The sequence below is a fragment of the Anas platyrhynchos genome, chromosome 1, assembly GCF_047663525.1.
Source record: "Anas platyrhynchos isolate ZD024472 breed Pekin duck chromosome 1, IASCAAS_PekinDuck_T2T, whole genome shotgun sequence".
NCBI lineage: Eukaryota > Metazoa > Chordata > Aves > Anseriformes > Anatidae > Anas > Anas platyrhynchos.
In genome coordinates this window covers 15,853,972-15,875,312 of record NC_092587.1, presented here as the reverse complement: position 1 = coordinate 15,875,312, position 21,341 = coordinate 15,853,972, and the positions used below count along the sequence as shown (strand labels likewise).

The window sequence follows — 21,341 nt, the reverse complement described above, 5'->3', positions numbered from 1 at the left end:
CTAGGGTGGAGGTGGCAGAAGGGGGCATCGGGACACAAAACCACAGAAAGCCAAGCTCCAGTCCTGTTTCTTATGCGACACCTAGTCACCTCTCTCTCTCCCTTTATGCGCATACATACATAAATACATTTTTATGTACAAAATTTTTGCACTCCCCACCTGTAGTGTAAATATGGGTTTATAAAAGGACACCAGAGCTTTGCATCACTCGCTACAGATTTAGGGAATGGAATCACAAAAGGGAGCATCCAAAATACAGGTGTGGTACCTAAGATCAGGAAAATTTTTCTGTCTTTTCGTATGGACTGAGAAACACTGGTACAGAAACACTTAAAATAATCCCCGTTTTTCTCCCTCATTCTGATTTTTCAGGCCCACACCCCAGTGCCACATGCTGGAACAACCCCGCTGTCTAAGGAAGTCCTGAGCAAACCACGCAGCACCTGAACCTGGTGGCCTTCCCACCAAACTTGGTGGCCTTCCCACCAAACCAGGACCTGCCTGCTCCTGTCACCGGCAGTGAGAAGACCCCGGTAGCCCCAAACTACCCAGAATGAAGACGCTGGACCAGCTCAAAGCAACCATGAGGGCTCTTTCTAGGTATGCAAATGAAGCAAAAGATGACTGCTGATTTAGATTATTAAGGGGAAAAAATAGCTGCTTTGACTATGTTAACTAAGCCCTTCCTCATTGTTTCCTCCCCTCACAAGCTCTCTGACTCATGCAAATCAAGGCAATGACAAGGGGAAAAGGGCTGGAAACTCCGTCTGGCTCCCTCAGCTGAATGCCAAATAAAAAGCAAGGAGAAAACTATCAGCCATACTGGATTTTTATATGATTATGTCATAGGTGGTGTTTGTATGGTGTGAGAATGGGCCACACAATAAGAATCCAAGTATATAGATACAGCCAGCTCTCTCCCATTGGCAAAATCCCAAAGGCGTAGCAATAGGGAAGCTGCTGCAGTAATGCACAGTATGGCCCGGGTGCTGATAGGAGGGTCCCTTGACTACAGCATTCAATGGTTTTTGATAACTAAATCTAGCAAACTTCTGCCTATCAGCATTTCTATTTTATTTTCAAACTAATGCTCAGTTAGAATTATAGAGGAAGTGTTTACACAATAATATGATTACAGCAACAAAAGGAAGGCTTGGAAAGCACCTAAAGATGACCACAAGATCAGCTTCTGGCTCTTAAACAAACCTAGACTACTCCTGGGAAATCTAGATTGCGATTTGTCCAACCTGGTTTTACCAACTTCTGGCAGGGGACATTCCCCAGCCCCCCTGAATAGTCCATTCAAGTGTTAGATTCCTCTTATAGTAAGAAATTAATTCCTACCACTGATTTTTCATCTTCTGCAAACTGAGTCAGTGCTCTATTCCCAGCAGATATGAAGAACAAGCAGGTACCAATCCCATTGCAAGAAGCCTGCTGCTATCCCCTTGTTTGAAATGATTTGTGCTAAGTAGCTGAGCAAAGCTGTGTGGGAGAGGGCTCCAGAAAAAAAAAAAAAAAAAAAAAAAAAAAAAAAAAAAAAAGTATTTCAATCTTTATACATCCTCTGTTATTTTCTTTTTGATAATAGGCTGTGCTCACCTTAGTCTTCCTCTTATTGCTAATGAAATAATAGGATTTTTTCCTGCTGTTTGTTCCCACCTGCCTCAGCACATCAGCTATGGCTTCATATAACCAGAATGAGACCAAGTTTTGTTCATGCTGCCTGCTGATACTACCCAGCACCGATGGGATTTGTTCCACTGCACTGCCCCACGTGCCATAAGCACTTTCTACTAACCTCTGTGTACTGCTGAACCACATTTTCGGGAGTTGGCCCAAGGAAGACATAGAAGTCAAGGATCCCTCCAATGGTACGGAAAGTTAAGGATGGGTTTGGACTCAGAGAAACGTCTGAAAGGGAAAAACAGATTCTCAGGACAAATTAACTCTGTATCATGAGGTGTAAGGACTCTGAGCTCCTCTCCTCCATGCCTTAATGTGTCCGTAGGCAGAGGTAGATACACGTGCAAGTCACTACCTGGTGTGATCAGATGAGCACCCAGGCCAGTTGTCCAGTCCTCCTGTAATCTGCATCTTCTGATGGGCACGGTGCAGCAATAAATCACAGCAACCCACACAGATTAGAGTGCCCAGTTTCATTTGTCTCAGTTTCACTTATATAAAAAGGAACCACAAGCTTGTGTTTAGGGTTCCTCGATGCTATTTTAATCTTCTTATTGGAAGTCATTGCCTGCCAGGGGAAACTGATTTTATAGACTGAGTGAAGATTCCCCTTTTCTGAAATTATACTATTGGATTAACACAGTAAGGTGACCATGGCAACGCACAAAACTACTCTCCACAGACAGAATATAGGACTAACCTAAATTGATTTGATTCAGTTATGCCAATCCCAGAGGAAATTTCTTCCACCTTTTCCTTTCCCTGTACGTGCATCTATTTTTTAAAAAATTAATCATATATTTTCCCTGAAAATACCTTACCTTGTTTAACAGTCATTCTGTTGAAACCCCTTTGAAAACTTCATAGCAATTACTGAACACTCACTTATGCAACAGTTACATTTTTACTGCACTGAAAAAGTAATCAGTAAAACAGCTTTTTTTAATATTTACTGATTTACTGCCTTTCTATATGCAATCAATCAGGGAATTTGTATGTCCTCCTACCTTGTGCATTGGAGTTCAGAAGGAGAACACCGTGGGCATTGGAGTCATCCTCTACGCACATGTAGAAAGGGTGAACTCCGTAGAGATTGGCATTTGGCTGAAACATAAACAGCATGTTAAGTATGGCTTGATTTTGCCCTTTTTTTCATATTTTTTGTTAGCTAGGTACATATGCAAAGACAACTAAATATATTAATTCACAGTTAGAGACTTGTTTTGAATGGTTGAGGATTTTTTCATCTAAACTGGTGTGAATTCAAACTGATAGAATGGGAGTTGGTTTTGCTGCTTCAATGCGGTGCTTCTTATTAGCCAGTCTTAACCAAAACTTCCATATTTTGCCAAAACCTCCAAAATAGCAAAGGTAAGACCTGTTTTGCCAGCTAAAATAGACTCATCAAGCACTGGCCCCAGTTTTGCCAAACATTTAATAAGTCCTGCTGAAGGCCAGCTTGTTTGGATGAGCAGGAATCGATCTGCATGTGAGATTAAATGCTTTCCTGACTCAGATATACAAAACATTCCTTTTCAGACAACTACAGCAGCATGAGAAAGCCTCTAATAAGTATCCAAATCACTTCAAAATGACTTATGATTTTGTTTTTCAATTAAAACTTACAACACCTACAAAACACGTGGCATTCGGTCTTTGCCATCACTTCCCATCAGCAGTGTTACCCCACCAAGAGAGGTGCCCCCTCGGGTGCCTCGCCACCCCCTCTTTGTGGCACAAGCTCAGGGCAAAGCCCTGCCCGAAGTGAGTTACCGTGGGTGCCTGATCCCTGCTGTACATGCCGTAGGTAACGAAGTCCATGCTGTGTTTGAAGGACACGTGCTCATGTTCGCCAAACCCGTACACCGAGGTGGATGGCACAGCGGTTGTAATCTGCAGGTACTGGTTGGAGAAAAACAGATCAACCAGGGGACTGTCCCACCTGTGACAAGCAGAGGGAGACATAGTTAGCTTGCTCATCTTTGGCGTGCATCATTTGAAGCTCACATCCAGCTACTTATACTCTTCCTGTATTTTGGAGAATAACAATATTAAAAAGTGGTGAGCTTTATGCAAGCTTCTGATATACTTAAGCTAGCACACACTAAATTCATTTTGCAATGGCTGCAGACATCTCAGCTCCTTACACAATAAAACACATCGGTAGAATTTTGAAAAGAATGACTAAAATAAGAGAAGACACTATCTAGAATCCTATTACCAAAATAAGTCATCGCTTGTGCTATTTCTATGACAACCAACAGGGCAGGCTAAAAATTGTTATTACGCAGTGGGGTTCAGAATGCTTAATGAGAACAACAGATATTTGGTTGTTCCCAGTTTTTACTTTTTAATGCTTTGGATCAGGACTCAAACACTTTTGTTACCCCCACTTTATGCAGGCACCTAGCCCAGCAGAGTGACACCTCCCTCCAGACTGCTCGCACGGGATGTTTGTATTGCGATGGCTCTTCCCTCACCTCTCTCACCAGTTTAATGCCTTTATTTCTATTGAATCATCTGTGGACACAGGCTCACATTTTAATTAGGTGTTACATTCTGTTTCCTATCTCTAGTGCTATAATGAGCTGCAAGCTAGATGGGGGAGAACACAGTCAAGCTGTGGAGAAGTGTTTCATTAATGGTGCTGTGTATGCCATGAGTACCACATTTAGATAGCACCCTCTCGAGCCTTGTTTAACCATGAATTTGTTACAGCTAATTAAAATAAATGAGCCGAAGCCATAGAGCATAGAAGAGGCATAACTCTCCTTTTAATGGTCTTTTGTCAATGATTTTGACAAAATTAAATGGTTGATCAAATTAACCAGTAAATCGGAGCAGCGGAGGACGTGCAGGGCCAGCAGGGGAGCAGCGCTGCCCCTGGCTACCACCAGCACCCCGGAGTGGCCGGCAGGGCTGGGAGGAAGAGCTGGGAGGAAAGGTTGGAAGGAAGGGGTGGGAGGGCTGTGAGGAAGGGCTGGAAGCCCACCAGAGCCTGGGCATCCCTGCTCTCCCCGTGAGGAAGCGAGGACCTGCTCACAGGGATGCCAGAGGTGGTCCACGGCACCCTCCTGCCTCCATGTGCAACAGGCAGGCACAATCCATCCCTGCAGTGCCCTTCCTAGATCAGCCCTAAATCATACCCATGATCTGAAGGGTGTGTGCCTTTTAGAAAAGTCTATTTGGCCTCTTTTGAGAAGCAGGAAAAGTAATAATTTGTATTTAACTCGCGATTCGGTTGTTTGGCAGCAGCAACTCTCCCTCCCAGCATCTCCCCCACCTACACGCAACACTGAATAAGGTTGTTTTCTTATGGGAAAGCTAATGCACCCAAAATACCAAAATATCCCTGAGAGTCAGGCCCAGCCCTTGGCAAACAGAGGCTGCTGTGCTGTGGAGCTGCACGCCTGTCCGAAGGAGCTCCGTCACGTCACTTAGCTCCGCTCTGTGCCACGGCTCTGAGCAGACCGCGGGGTTATGCAAAAAGCAAAGGATGCCGGAGGGGAAGTGCTTTGGGAAGAGCTTAAATATCTGTCCTAACTCATTGAGCACTCTCCATGATGTCTGTTCGGAGGACATGAGGCTTTGTATGTCCCTGGCACCCGTGTTACGGCACTGACATTTCCCATCGTGAGCACAATTAGCGTTACCATGGCATTAAAAGTGCTCCTTCCACTCGGCCAGTCCCTCCTGCCCAGGAGGGGCACCAGGGTGCTGAAAAACCACAGCCCTGGGAGCAGACTGTCTGCCCCACTGAGTCCTGAAATGGCACCGAGAAACCCTTTTACGCCCTGTGCACTCCCCTGGGGCACCGTCAGGAGCTCAGCTTCTGCACAGCATCCCCAAAGCAGTGCCCTGCTCTCAGCTGTGCCATGCTGCCAGCCACTGCTCTCCACCAGCGTGGTCCTTCTGCAGACCACAGCTTGATGGAGCAGCCACAAGCTAGATACAGCATTAATGATGACATTAAAAGCAGAGGTAATGGCTCTCTCTTCTTTTCTGGGCACCACTATGTCTCCTCCATCTGAAAAAGAGCGTGGACAGATTTTCCCCTGGCACCTCCTTCTGCCTCCAGTCCCGAGCTGCTGCCCTCAGGCTCTGCAATGCACAGCGGTGAGCTATTCACTACGTGTTTTGTTGGCAAAGAGCGATCGCTTAAATGAAAAAAAAACAATGTCTGTCATTCCTCAAACGCTTGGAGACAATAAAAGGAAATGTTATATTTCTCCCACCTCCCCGCCTGCTGGTTTTAAGCAGATAGAAGGAACGCAACAGGAGGGAGCATAAAATGACACCGCGTGCGCAGGAATTTGCATGGTTCTCCTCCAGCAGCCTTGCAAACCGTAACAGCGCTGTGATGGACAACAGAAAGGATCCTAAAATCTAAAAAAACCTCTAAAAGCACAGCTGCGAGGTTGTTCACTGTCAGAAATGTAACCCCCACCAGCAGTTAAAGGTGGCCAAGCCCCTGCAGACGAAAATCCGTGAGAGGTGATAGCTGCACTCAGGCTCTCTGTGGGAAATCCAAGCCCTGCGGTGAGCCTCTGTGGTGGGAACCATCCTGCCCACAGAAACATCAGCTGGGTGCCTCCCACCTCTGCCTGCCCGCTGCTGACCCATCCTGTAAGCCTGACTGATAAAAGCCAGGGTTTTCCCCCAAACACTGTGTGCTATGCTTAAGGGTAAAGCTGGCTCTTTTTTTTAACCTCATCAGCAGCAAAAAAAAAAAAAAAAAAAAAAAAAAAAAGAAACCATTGATTCAAGACTGGAATTAAAATTTCTGGCTGGCACAAGTGCCACATCCAGCAGTCACCCCTCAGGCCAGTAGGACAAAAGGTAACGGCAGCAGAGCAGGGAGGCAGTTTTAAGGAGGATGGGCAGGCAGGTAGGTAAAATCCCCTGCCCGTGTTGATGACTAACATCTTCATGATGTTTGAGGAGGATGACTAAAAGACAACGGTTTTCAGAAGTGCAATCATCAGTCCTTTGTGATCTGAACCGCAGCAGATGATTTGCCTGGCTGAAGGATTTCACTGTGCTCAAGTTTTCAGAGCGCTGACTCTCACTGCCGAGAGCCAGCAGCTGCTGGCACACACGGAGAGGTCACATAAAACTCCCAGAGAGAGGATACTTGGGACAAACATGCACTGCTTCATTAGGACGTGCAGAACACATTATCTGAACATTTAAAATCATTTTAGGTTGGGCCAGGGTTTGTTTGTTGTTGTTTTTTTTTTCTTTCTGCTTTTTGCAATGAACCCCAGAGAAGAGATCTCACTGCCTTAGGGTGTGAACACCCCCTCCTGCTCACTGGCTTGGAGAAACTGTCCTCTCTAGCATCTGCTTTTCTTGGCCTCCAAACCCTTCGGAAGCCACAGCCTTGAAAAAAAAAAAAAAGAACACCCAATATTTTATCTGTGTGTAATTCAGGTGGAAACTTCACACGTCTATCGGAAAAGCAGACCTCACCCTGCCAAAAGAGATCAGTGACCTTAATGACTGAGAAGCACAGCCCAGAGTTCAGATGCTCGGATATACCTGGCCCTGGCTCACCTGGCTGCTAGGCAGCACCAGCTCAGGAGCCCAGTTCTCCCCTACTTTTCATTGTACTCAGATTTCTGAAAAATGTTTCCACTGTCTCACAACAGTCAGCCTGCTTATTAAGGTCTTGGGGAAACCCCAGGCACTGCAGGCCTGTGCAAGGCATGCCAAGAATAATTTTTGATGTTTTTCTTACTTTTCAGGTGATCTAATAAATAGGGGGAGAAAGTTCTTGCCAGCAACGTATTTTCCACAAACCTGACTTTTTCTTTTTTTTTTTTTTAAATGAATTGCAGGGTATATTTATAGCTGTTGACATAGTTTTGCTCTACTTCTACTGAATTCATCGTCATGGTATCAGAGCATCTCCTATAAGTGGCTGGATATATAATGCTTCATTTTTGTACTGAAAAACACTTGAATAAGTAACATAGCTACAATACATCTCAGCTACGTAACATAAATCTTAATGATTAGAAGACTAAAATAATGGCTCTTGTAAACCAGGAGCAAGCCCAAGCTACCCATGATCCACACAATTTTCTCCTGTTGCTTTCAGCAAAACCGCAGTTTAAGACAATAGCACTATAAATCATTCTAATAGCCGTGCCTATGTAAAAACATCTTCATGGTAAGTGGCATCTGTGCTTTCTACCACAATCAATAAAAAAAGGCAGCTGAACTCTGCAGCAGCCTTTTTGGAAATGAAGGGAAACCTTGATTAGATTTTTGTTATTTGTGCCATGTCTTCCCAGTAGCAAATGAGGTATTCCTAACTCTTAATAGAGAGAAAAGAGCATTTATCTGGCTTGGGAAAAATGCTGTCTTCCATTATTCATATGACATCATGAGGAAAAGTTGTTTGGAGAACGGATATTAAAGTGGAGAATCAAATCAATAGCCCATCCTTCTGCAGCCTGTCTCTGACAATGGCCCATGCCAGGTATCACAGAGGAAGGCATAAGATGTCACTCAGAGACAGCCCTGCAATAATCTGTTTATGGAGGAAGTTTCTGGCTGTTTTCATAGAATTAGCTTATGTTGTGAGACATGGAGACAAAAATAATTTTTTTGTAGAGATGATTTTTTTATTATGCACGAATACTCATCCTGCTAAACCTCCCATGTCAGCACTGCCCTGGGGCAGTAAGTCCCACAGAGTAATCACACACTGCAAAATTTGTATGCCTTTGTTATCTTTTGCTGCTTTAAAACAAACAGTTCCCAGCCTCTTACTCTCTTTCCTTACTTCTTAAGGAAATCTGAGCTTTAAGCCTTCATACCTCCTGCTACCTTTTCCAGGTGGTTGCTGTTGTTAATGGGCCAATTTGCCAAAACAGCTCTTCTCCTAGTACTGTAGGAGCAGGGAGAGGTTCCCTTCCCTCCAGCCTCGACTGCTCCATAAGTTTGGGAATTTCAACTCCAGGGCAGGAGACACAGCTCCAGCCCTTGTCCCTTGTGTTCAAGATCTAAAACTTGGAGCCTTCAATAGGCTGCAGGCTTGGGACACATCCTCAGTAAGATGGAAAACACCTGGCATCTGCATGGGACTGGGTGCCATCCAACCCCACCAGCAGAGCTGGCACCTCTTCCCTCTGGTGGCTTCAGATTGTTCCTGACACAGGAAGGACCTGCCTTGGTCCCCACTGAAAGAGTAGGGGGGAAAAAGACGGGCAGGATAGGATGGGACAGAGAAAATTAAAATGGTGGATGAGAAGGAGAGAGGCAAGAGGGAGGAAAGCCAAGAGGCATTGCCAGGAGGAGAAATGGAGACAGCCCAAGAGCTGCCCACCAGCAGCTGCTGGTCCCAGAGCCCCCAGCAGCACCTGGATCATTTCCCTGCATGATCCCATCTGATCTTCACCCCATGCAGGCAAAGAGGAGCCTGTCCCCTGATTATCTTGGCGCAAGCTGAAAATGTAGTGGAACTTGGACTTTTGTTCCTGATCCTGACTCCACATGAGGTTTGCAATCAGCTGCTAATGGCTATTCCCTGACATAATTCATTCCTCTCCCCCCTCATTGTGAATACACAGCCCTGGACTTATCCTGCCCTCCTCAAGCCAGTGCTCGGGTGGTTCAGCTATTGTGAGGGATCTTTGCACATGGCTGGGAGAAAGGCCTGGAAATCAATATTCAGGGATATCTGCAGACTCCAGGACTCCACTGCTCTCCCCTGCAATGTTGTGGACATGGCAATAAATCACTCCTCACAAGGAGGAGGCTGCATGTGCACAAATGGCAGAGCTGGGACGGGTTTTTACATCAGGCAGACAGAGCAGGAGCTTGCCACCAGCTGTGTCTGTCCTGTTGTCCCACGGCTCCTGTGTCTGCAGCACAGAATTATAGAACCATCCAGGCTGGAGAAGACCTTTAAGATCACCAATTCCAACATCAACCTGACTTAACGAGTCTCATCGCTAAACTACGTCCCTTAGTGCCACATCCACATCTCTTAAATACCTCCAGGGACTGGGACTCCACCGCTTCCCTGGGCAGCCTGTTCCAGTGCTTGACCAAAGCTCCATGAAGAATTTTTTCCTAATGTTTGATCTAAACCTCCCCAGTGCAACTTGAGAGCATTTCTTTGCATCCTATCTTTGTTACCTGAGAGAAGAAACAGACATCCTCCTTGCTGCAAGCTCCTTTCAGGGGTTGTAGTGAGCAATGAGGTCTCTCCTCAGCCTCCTTTCCTCCAAACTAAACAACCCCAATCCCCTCAGCTGCTCCTCGTAACTCATTTTCTCGCCTCTTCACCACTTTTGTACCTTTTCTCTGCACACACTTGAGCAACTCATTATCCTCAGGTGACCACAAGCACACAGGCTAGAGACTGTACTACAGCAAGGAGGGCAGACAAACGCACGAGTGGATTTTCAAAGAACAACCCCAAACTGCTCAGAGCAGACTGCTTCCACCTGGATTATACCCACCATGAGGGAATTTAGCGTTTGTGTTTTTTTTTTTAGTGGGTCATCCAACAGTGCAAAGCTGTTGGTAGGAGACAAAGACTGTGAGGAAAAGAAGGTGTCTGAGCACTTGGGATTGCTTTACAGTGGGAAAGCCTTTTCCGAGATGTTAGGCAGGTCCAGCAAGGCGCCCGGGCCTGGCTGTTATTTTCCAGTCAACTCTGGTGTGCAGGTGTCAAAAGGGCCTCGTTTGTCCACTTGGATTAAGGATTGATTCAACTGCTTGTTGAGATGGCAAGACCGTGTCTGCTGGCTTCTTAAAATAGGAAAACAAACTCCACTGGGCCTCAGAGCCTGTTGTTGGGCAGAGAGGGCTGAGCCAGCAGCCAAATGGGCTCAAGTGGCCCTCAGGCCGGGCAGTACAACCTACCCCCTAATCTGAAAGATTTCCATCCACACAGCTCCTCTGATGGCCAAATCAGCCACCAGTCAGGATGTGGCGGCGTTCCTGCATTCGCTTGCTCTGACAGGACGGACGGATGGACAGACAAGCCAACAATATGGAGGCATTTCTGCTCCTCACACTGGGATTTTAACTCCACGCATAACTCAGCTGTGAGAGGAACTGCTCCCTGCTGGGGTGTGATGCTTCAGTCTATAAGCACCGGCTGTGCCATTTGACATGAAATAAAAAACCCCAGGAGCACAGAATTTCCCTTTCTCTAGGCAAAATCCTCCATCTCTCTGCTGATGAGGATGTTTTATTAGCAGCACTACCACTGCTCAGAGGCTAAAAACCCCACTGACCATGTCCAGTATTCACCCCTATTCCTTATTTCTGAGCTCTAGAAAGCCCAGAGCCAGTTATGGGGGCACAAAGGGCCCCACATGCATAGGATCACCCTGTGTTTGCTTCGCAGAGAGCCCTTCCCTTATCTGGGATGTCCCAGATTTGAGGATGCCCTGACTGACCAAGGCCAAACTGTCGGGTTTGGGGTCAAGATAAGGACTGAGCTAGCTGCCAGCATTTCTCACTGTGCAGGCACCTCCTCCCTCAGCAAGCCAATTAACAAGCCTCTGCAAAAATCTCTCATTACAAAGAGAAGAAAATTGGGCCTTTAACTTAAGCCCACTATTTTCACAAAGCTGTTAAGTCTAACGAGGAATTAAATTATTTTTTGTTATCGGGCAATGCATAATACATTCATTTACAATAGCCTGCAAAAAGAAAACTTTACAGAATTGGCTGTGACACCTCGAAAAAGAGACACCACAAGACTGAAATTTAAAAGGACAGATAGCTAATTAAAAACCCAGTGCAGTGGTTCCATCTGCAGTCTCACACCATCTCAGAGGCTGCATTGCCTTACTTGCATCACACGTCCAAAGCCATCCTTACATTTCATGGAAAGATAATGCTTAGATTTTTAGTCTCTTTAACAAAGAGCTTCTAGAAAAAAAATACGTCTGACTCGCTTTTTTTCACATTTTGGGGGTTAAAATTTCTAATGCGTAAAATGAACAGCTTGGATTACAATGACCTGCTGGGAATGCACCTTGCAAATGCTACATCTGCACTAGCAAGGGGTGCAACACTAACAGAGCTGGTGTCAGGGTCCCAAGGTCACAAGAGGTGGGTGTAATCAGGAGATTCACCTCAAAATGTGCTGTTGATCTAGATTAAAATGCTAATACAGTCACAACCACAGCCTCCTGTGGGCAGTGCACACTTTGTGTTGTGTTTTTTTTTCTTCTTTCTTTTTTTTTTTTTTTCTCTCAAGGCCCTGATGCAAATGGTACCCATATTACAATATTCTGTGCATCTCCTCTGCCCGCCTGAGTGATGCAGTGGTAACCCTCAGCAGCATGTAGCACCGTCATTTATCACTGCAGATGGCTGAAGGCTGCTGCCAACACTGCACCATAGCATCCCCAAACACAACTGATACCTCTATGAGGACGTAGGGAGCCTCACTTCCCAAAAACTCTCTTGCTAAGTAGCATTACACACTAGAGACAGGATGGTGGAAGGCGAGAAAATGAGAAACCTGGTGGTATGTACTGGTGGGGGGAGCTTGTGCTGAGGTTACGTGTATACCAGTACCAGTTTGAAAAGCACCAGTACCAGTACCAGCTTTTCTCACAGAACGACGAGCTAGACCCACAAATGCTGTTCCCTGCTTCCATTGAAACCAGTGGAAGCTGAAGGCCCCTGTGGTTTTGAGCTTTACTTTCCCAGACCTACATCTGGAAGAGTGGCAAGAGAGTTGGTGCTCAATTTCTGGTGTATTACAACACCCCAAATTTCATAAAATGGTGCTTCAGTGCTTTCATAAGCTGAGAGTACCAATGCCTAAAGCTGTGTACCCAAAAACTGCAGTCTCAAAACTTATTTGCTAAGAAACTGAATAATCTTTTCTGCATGTGTGTGGATAATTTCTCATTACACAGGCAAATACTCCTATTAATAATGAGAGTTTTCTAGGAAAAAACATAAATCTGGATTTATGCTGTTTTGTGCTTGAGCCTTCTCACACAGAATGACACAGAGCAAAGCAGTAGAAAACAATGCTTGCTCCATCACTCTTATTTTCTCCAAAAAACAATGCTCATAACATCTCATACTCACAGCACGGTGCCGGTGCTCTTCCTCTTGATCCTGAAGTGCGAGGCGTCATCTGTGAACTCAACATCGTAGCTGGTGTCCTCGGCAGCCACCCCTGGGGAGTCGATCTTGAGGGGTACCTCGAAACGCTCTCTGTTGGGGTCGTAGACCTAAGCCAAGGTGAGAGGGGGCCCGGGCAGGTTAGCTGGCTTGCTAGTGTGCGTGGCTTTCTTTAAATGACTTTCCATTTCCCAAAATACTCACTTTAAACCTCAGCCTGTCTTTCGTCTGGAACTCCACATCAATGACAACAGGAGAAATGTCACTTCCAAACAGCGACAGCTGGCTGCGCTTGTTCAGCGTTACCCTGAAACAGAAACATGCCTCAGTTTCAGTGTCGGGAAACAACTCAGCTGTTCTACATCAATTCTTAAAACAAACAAAAACAGTCAAATCATTGATTTATCAAGAGAAATAAACTGAGGTTATTCCTCCATTTGCTAAGATCTTCTCCTCGTCGTGGAGGTGGTGGTTGGCTGCTGGTTCCAGCAGGAGCCCGAGCTGCCAGACAGGAGCAGCGGTGCGGGTGGCACGGTGCTCGGCCATCCCAGCTGCAGCACTGGCACCTTCCCCTCTCTCTAATTACTGGCTTTTCACCTATGCAGAGGAGTCCAGTAGCACGCGGTAATGTTTATTTCATCTAGCTTTAAGGCTAAAAATTAGACGACTAAACCTCATATGGTTGACTTGGCTCTCTTTGCCATTAATGGGAGAAATACCTGGTTTCTGCACACTGGTGGTGTGGGGTGAGCAGCTCAGTGCAGAACCCCAATTGTACAGGGCTTAGCAAAACACACCCACCAGCCTTTCCACCAGCCTTTCCATTATAATAAGAAACACATGGTTTTCAAAGCCAGCTTACCTCCAGCCTTTATCTGTCTTCTCCGCGTTCCCGCCCAGGGAATATCCGTAGGGGCTGTCCTCGGGGAAGAAGCACCAGGGCGCATTGGGGACGTCGGTGGTGCACCAGGTGCAGCCCCGCGCCTCGCATCTCTCCTGGGAAGCGCCGGGCTGGGGGTGGCAGTCCACCCGCCGCTGCACCGCCACGGCCCCGCTGCACTGCTCCGAGCTGGAGCCATGGCACTGGCCTAGGGCTGCACGGGGGGGAAAGCAGTCAGAGACAACAGAAAACCATACAGAAACAAGCGATGTGATCTGCTTTGGTTATGCTTTTTTTTTTTTTTTTTTTTTTTTAATTTATTTTAATTTAATTTATTTAATTTAATTTAATTTTTTTAATTTATTTTTTTTATTATTTATTTTTTTAATTTATTTTATTTACTCATTTTGGGGCCAATACCACAATTCTTTTGACTGAGATGACCTCAGGGCAGCATGCCTACTCATGACCGAAACCAGAGGAGCCGCTTTCTTTTCCATGCCAACACAGCATGGTCCCTATTGTTCAGTGCTCAGAGCTTCAGGTATTCAGCTGAAGCATGACCAACTGGAAACACTCAGAAATACTCACGGAAAGTTAACTAGCGAGCTACCGAAACTGCTGGTGAGGTGTTGCATCCGACGTCCTCTGTGTGCTTATTCTTTGCCATGGTTTTCACAGAGGTTATGTATGTATACACAGTTATAAATATGTAAAATATTTATAGTTTACTGGTCTAGTGGGACATGTCTCTGCCCATGGCAGGGGGGTTGGAACTGGGTGGTCTTTAAGGTCCTTTCCAACCCAAACCATTCCATGATTCTATGATATATGTAATTATAAAAATGTTAATTACATATATGTTTGTATTAGGCTTCATTTATATAAATGAATATATAAATTATATAAATACATTCTATAAATGCTACGTGTGTGTATTATTAGTACTTTGTATTAACATTCCTTGACTTAATACAGTACTATAACAAAATATCTTCCCTTACAGTAAAAGTAAATCGTTGGTAGGACAAGAAAAGGGACAGATCAGTCGTTCACAGAACCAAAATCTCTTAATGAGGTGCTCAGCCCTCTCCTGCCCCCAGCTACTGGTCCAGCCCTGCTGCCCCTACACGCAGGGAGCCTGCCGAGAATGGGCTCTGCAGGGCCAGCTGCCTTCGGTGCTGGCAGAATACCCCAGGGTCCTGGGGAGAGCAGGCACATGGCTGCTGACTTATTTTGAAGTGTAAATTGTAGTCGTTACAGCAGTACTCAAAGATTAAATCTACTTGGAAGATAATTACTCTTTTCCATAAAATGACAATCACCTGCTTTAAACGTTTTATTTTATGCGGACTGGTGGGTACTTGGCAGCTTAAAACGTGATTGCTGATGCAGTTGGGACTTCTCCCCGTAAAGAAGTTTACAAGCAGATGTGCACAAGCAATAATTCTGGATAGTGGAAAAAAATACAGCATAAAACTGCAAATTCGTTAGGAATTTGCATCCTCTGGTGCTACCGGAGTTTAGCTCCAAGTAGAAGATGGGAATGCACGGAAACAGGAGCTGAACACTGGCTCCGTTTATCTTTTTAGAGAAATATTCTCATCCCCACAGCCTGGTGCAACTAACTCAGCCTCACATCACCTGCTACAGGTGGGAATAGCCATATAAATCCAGTGGACCTTCACCAGCTGGTAGCTTGGCTGCCCTCTCTGTCACCACCCTTGGGTGGGCTGGCTGCTTTCTGTCCAGCGTTCACCCCTCAGCGCGCATCCCTCCCATAGGGCAGCCCCGAATTCTGCCCCCCTTGTTCCATCCAAAGCACACAAGGAGCATCAACACCCCTCAGCAATCCCTAGGTGTCTGATCTGTGCAGTAAAAATCAGCAAGTAGTCATCAACAACCGAATTAAACACTTTAGCCAGGGCTGGGGTAGCAAACCCTCTCCTTTTCATACTGTGCCCCTGAGGAAGATGAAGAAAAGTCACGCAGCTTGCAAGTCCCGTGGAAGTGGCTGCCAGGCCTTCACACACTGTGCACTGACTGTTCCTGCTTATCGAGGGAGAGATGGAAAGATTTCAAAGGCTTCCCATGGCCATCTGAGTGCTGAGGTCCTCAAACCTGTGCAACCACAGGGGCTGAAGAAAATCATACTACTAACGCCACCTCTGCTGTCCAACCCATAGCTCCTGTGGCCAGAAGCTTCGCACTGCTCTGCCTTGCATATGCTAGTTAACATCTGGGTGGGTGAAGCACCAAATAGAGTAAAACTATCACATTTAGCTGCTTTTTTTTTTTTTTTTTCCTTTTCTAATAGAAATGAAATGCAGCATCAATGTCTTCATTACTGAAATCAGAGAATGTGACCGAACATACCAGAGCAGATTATTAACAGGAGACTTTTATCAACTTATTTCTATAATGAAATGCTTTCAAAATACTTCATAAAGATATTGTGAAGGAAGAAGCTAGTTCAGAGGAAAAAGATGCCCCTGCAGAGACCAAGAATACACTTCTTTTTTTCTCCTCGTCACCTGTATGAAGTTTAAGTTTTCTAGGGAATTTTGAAACTAAGCAGGGCTGAGCAAGGCTGCAACCTCCTTCTGTAATAGTGCAAATGGGATGGCAGCAAGTGGAAATATATATTTAATTTTAAAGCCTCTGCATCATTTTCACTGCTTTTATGGCCCGTGTTTGCGTTTCATCTTCTACATATATTTGCAAATGAGCAGCTGAATTTAGTAGCAACTATGACTATCCGCTCCTTTTTCATGATAATTTCCATGGGATCAGGAACTAAAAAGAGGCAGCTTGAAAGATATCAGTGAAAAAGTATCCCCACTGTTGTTTTTTCTTTTTAAATCTTGACTTAAATTTTGTGAAATTAAGTTAGAAAATGCTGCGATAAGGCGTAAGCAAGGAATTAAATCAATACCATTGCTCCTTTTAGTATTCATCTTTACATTTTGGGTTCACCTACACATTTGCAAGGTACTTGCTGCAGAGATTCCTTCTTCCTTTATCTGGCAACTTAGAGGGAGAATAAACCTGATTCCTATTCTTAGGCTCTGGTGTATGTGGGTCCAAGCCACAGAAAACAGATCAGCACCACTTAACTTTCAGCAGCTAGACTGGGATCTCTCTCTTACCAAGCCAACCCTGTTGTCTTCCCGTAAAGTCACATCAGGTGGAGTTAAGCCCATGCCTGCTCTCTCCCTTTCCATGTGAGAAGAGGAGCTCCTGCTCTCATAGCTCTTCTACTGTTACCAAACCTAGCTCTTGCTTTGGAAGACTATGACAAAACAGGAATACCAGACATTTACCTGCCAGCACAGCGGCCAAGAGCCAGAGACTCCTGGTTCTCTCCATGGTTCACGGCTGATTTCTGCGCGCAGCCTGTAGCCTTTTATACCAGGCAGAGCTGCGATAAGGATCCCTTCAGATTATTGATGGCATTGCCAATATTTTATCAAAGCTAATTCAATAAACTCATGCTCTTGTAACACATGACCTTGCCTGTATTTAAGAACGTATCTCAGCAGATAAGACAGGGCTAGTGACTAATTTGTCCACAAGCTTTGATAAACATCTGAGCCCCAGTCCCAAGACTTTTCTCAGGATTCTTATAAAAAGCCATTTACCCAAGACTCCCTTCATTTTTTAAACAAATATCTTCAGAGTCCCGTGCTTACCTTTTTCTGATCCATCTTTTGTCACATATATAATTTTATACTAAAAATGAAAAGTTTGGAGAAAAGCAGCTGAAGAAATCTCCATTAAAACAAGACACTGGTACTGTGACCTTTACAAAATGACAATTTTCCTCCAATTATTTGATGGCAAGAACTTCCAGAGTACCTCCGTGTTGTACAGTAAGATTCGTTTTTAGGTGGGATATCTTCCCGAAGGAAAAAAAAAATCTTACTATACACACAATTCTCTAACAGTCATATTGGTGCCAACCACAAGACAGCTCATAAAACAAAATGTCTGTGTTTTCAAGCATTGCCAGAGAGAAGCATCTGCAAGTCAGAGTGTTGCAACAACAGCCTCTCGCCATATGGTCCACGAAGGCAGAACAGCCTGACAGCAAGTAGTAGTCTCTTAGGTGTGTAAGGACTTTTTTTGCAGTTGAAAAACACAATATTCATGTGAATCTTATGCACTAACAAACTACCTAGGGTTCCCAGATGGCAGCCCTTAGTGTTAAGCTCCGAAGCCACGGGTCACCAAGCTGCTGGCCTCGTTTGTGCCTCGGCAGAGGGTGGCCTTCACCAGGCTGGCCAGGGCACCCCGCAGCAGGCAGGCACAGCCTCTCGCAGGTAAATCCACTCTCCATTTGCTCCAAGTACTGCTGTGGTCCCAAATCACGTTGCGCACTCATGCACCCTTTAAATACCCTGAAAGCATGATAGATCAACTGTAGCGATACCAATTAGTGCATATCTTAACTCCCAACCTGTACGTTGCCTAACAATACACATCATTTCTGATTTCTGCTGAAACTTGAGCTAAATGAGACATCACCTCACAAGCAGAATGCATTTTCATCTGCTTTCAAGCTGAGCTGGGGAGGAAATAATTTCTCGAAGATGAGTAAGAGGCATCAGGGCTTTTCTTTGCTTGACACTGCATGTAACAAGGTAAGAGATGTGATCTCCTGAGAACAGGAGCCATCTGCTGCGTTTCAGCTAGTATGAGGGAATCCTACTGGGGTTCCTAAGTACTATCAAAGCAGTAGTAATGCCTAACTAGCAGCTAGAAGTGGGGTACCAGAACAACCTAAGGGCTGCATTACTTAGCAAGCAATTCTACTGCACTACGTAAAACTGTGCGGTTCACACCTGGGGCCTTTGCAAGTGAAGTGAATTCTTACCAAGGAACGATGATTAAAAAAAAAAAGTCAAAGAGAAATAGTTCACATTCACATCTTTATTTGTTGCCTATATAAGCTATAATTTACAGTCTTGTATTTTTTGGGGGGGGAACAAACAACAACAAAAAAACATCAAAAAAAATCAACATCCTAGCACTGTGTCTGAATCTACATAAAATTTTAAAATTTGCAGAATTTACAAATTAATATTCAGAGCAGTTGGCTAAATTATACATCCTCCCTCAATATCCACACTCTAAGAGCTTTAAAAGTCATACAGGCACATGATAAGATATTTTCTTTATACAACCATCTATTTACATAGCTTTTTCCAATACACGTGGTTCAGTTCTCAAAGTAACTGCCAAGGCTTGCAAAACAGTGTATTTAAAATACATTTAGCAGCATATAAAATTAGATAAAAAGGAAAAAAACATTTTTGCTTTAAAAAAAAGGAAATGAGATGATAGAAACAAATCCATAAGAAAAATAGATTAAGATATATTTCTGTCATGACATTACAAACACCTAGTCATTACAGAACATAGGCAGAACACTAATAAAACATACCAAGTTATGAGCATTTTAGTTCTAGTCCTGAGCACAGAGCATACGTAGCTGCACAACTTTGGTCAACGAGGATTATATGCTAACATTAACACAGATCATATAGCATTTGCTGTTAGCGGGACACAGTCACATCAGAAGGATCTGTCACTAACAGCTTCCTGCCATCTTTTATTCTCTCCACTTCCCTAACAACAGTGTAAGTGACCTTTAAAATCCTGAAACGTCTGTCATAATCAAAGGCTTATTAATAGGAAGTCAGCATTCCTGTGCTACCCTAAAAACGCAACACAGCTGATCACAATTGTGAGTGAAATACAGCAGAGCACTTTTCTTTTAAATATATTCCCAGTTATAATTTTAAGATGGTTTCCAGTTAAACCGCAAGTGTTACTTATGCACACAAACTCAGCCATTATATATAGACATATGTACGTGATCACTGAGATACAAGAATGCTACCTTTTTTTCTTAAATACAGTACGTGTTTTAAGGACAGCAGGTCTGGTAGAAGAGTTCACACTTATTTTTCAGTTCATTCCAGTCATCACCATTTACTTAACAGGCATGCAGCAAACTGCATAGAGTGCACCTCAAATTCTTCTTTTTTTTTTTTCTTCCTTTTTTTTTTTTTCCCCACCATCTCAGTTACTGGCAAGATCTTCACTTGCATCTCCTGTATCTGAGATCTGTCCGTCTATCACATTTCGAGCTTTCCAGATCCTCACAGTCCGGTCACTGAAAAACAAAACCAAATCAAAACAGTATGAGACAGTATTAGAGTTAGATAATTACTATGGATAATTTCAGAAGGGGGAAAAACTTTTTTTTTTTTTTTTCCAAAATCAGGTGCTTTATTCAGAAAGGTACTGTTGTATAAATAAGATTTCCATAATAGATATGCAAGGGTCTCCAAGAGAACTTGAAATCTATGGTATACCACACAACTAACAGAATAAGGTGCTTTTCTTAATCAAGTCACCTGAGGTTTCAAGTACTGAATATGCCCACTTTTACTGAGGAATCAAATATTCAAATCAAGGTGTTTAAATGACAGTAGGACTGTCTTTTAATCTTGCAAAGCTCCTGCTAGCACTTAAGAAAGAAAGCAGGTACCATGGCTTTTAGAAAAGTTCCTGCAGGTCAGGAGTCAGCCCTAGCAATAACAGCCTAACTGAAGAGGCAAGTTGGTAAAATTCTCACTATTATCTAATTCTCTCCTGTCATCCTGCATATTAGTGGTCTTCAAACTGTTTTGATTGTGCACCCCTTCACTAAAAGATTTTTGAGCAGGCACCTTCAATATATGTATTTTTATTCATTTTGAAGTTACACACATGCACTAGTGAAATCCTAATATTTTCTTCCCCTGTCCCAATGTATCACCTTGTGCATTCCCTGCAGTGCACACACCCCACTTTGGAGACCAATGCCATATGTTATTGGCATTTAGGAGCATGGACCCGATTTTCCCATGTCTGCTATGAAGCGATTTACACAACTGAAGATCTCCCAAATACATTTGCATGGGCAGAATTATAGCAGGAACTACAGAAAAAGGCTTATAGAGAAGAGAAACTCACTCTGCTGCTGTGAAAATATGGCTGGAGTTAGTGCAGATTGCATTTATAGGACTGTCATGTCCTTTCATCTCCCCAATCTGAGCGAAGGTGTCCACATTCCAGAGCTTGAGGATGCCTCCTCTGCAGCCGCTGAGCAGAACTGGAGCACCGGCAGGCAGCAGACTGAGAGCACACACCCAGTCTTTATGAGCATTAGGAACTTGCTGAAAGACAGAAAGCAGGCAAATCTTACAAGGATGAAAGAAATATAGACAAATGAACACAGAATTAGAAATAATAATAAATAAATAAATAACAACAACTAAAAGCCAACCCTGAGTTCAAAGCCCAGCTCCCATCCTGCAGACCATTAGCTACAGCACTCTGGACACATCCCAGCCGTGTGGCTTCTCCTTCTTTAGAACAAGGAGGGTGCTTTCTTCCTGAGGCTGCATCTACACTACAAGTCATCTAGGGTTTGTTTCTCTTTGATAAATAGTGCTACAGAACAAGAAGAAAAAACAATATGCACAACTGCCACGATGTGGAACAGAAATTAATTTAGGATAATGCTAATTTAGGGTAACACTAAATCTGCGTATGTTCCAATGCATATTTGAATGCATATTTGAACATATGGTCTCTGTGTATT

The 21,341-nt window shown here is 44.1% G+C and overlaps 2 protein-coding genes across 9 annotated transcripts in view; both read right to left on the bottom strand.

Annotated features, from left to right (window-relative positions):
* The window catches only part of LOC101802279 (sucrase-isomaltase, intestinal), a 42,779-nt gene extending 25,726 nt beyond the window's left edge, over positions 1-17,053 (bottom strand). Inside the window, exons 1-7 of the mRNA XM_072033047.1 lie at positions 17,008-17,053; positions 13,667-13,898; positions 13,009-13,111; positions 12,769-12,914; positions 3,460-3,628; positions 2,694-2,790; positions 1,802-1,914 (exon numbers count right to left, since the gene is read on the bottom strand). Coding sequence (XP_071889148.1) covers positions 1,802-1,914; positions 2,694-2,790; positions 3,460-3,628; positions 12,769-12,914; positions 13,009-13,111; positions 13,667-13,898; positions 17,008-17,053 — 906 coding nt within the window. The remainder of the gene's footprint in view (positions 1-1,801; positions 1,915-2,693; positions 2,791-3,459; positions 3,629-12,768; positions 12,915-13,008; positions 13,112-13,666; positions 13,899-17,007) is intronic.
* Positions 17,054-18,601: 1,548 nt separating this feature from the next.
* Positions 18,602-21,341, bottom strand: part of KIF21A (kinesin family member 21A) — an 87,987-nt gene continuing 85,247 nt past the window's right edge. For all 8 annotated transcript variants that reach the window (XM_027458910.2, XM_027458888.2, XM_027458900.3 and 5 more), the window contains 2 exons: positions 20,711-20,913; positions 18,602-19,865 (listed from right to left, as the gene is read on the bottom strand). In XM_027458910.2, the coding sequence (XP_027314711.1) occupies positions 19,772-19,865; positions 20,711-20,913 (297 nt within the window). In that variant the 3' untranslated portion in view covers positions 18,602-19,771. The remainder of the gene's footprint in view (positions 19,866-20,710; positions 20,914-21,341) is intronic.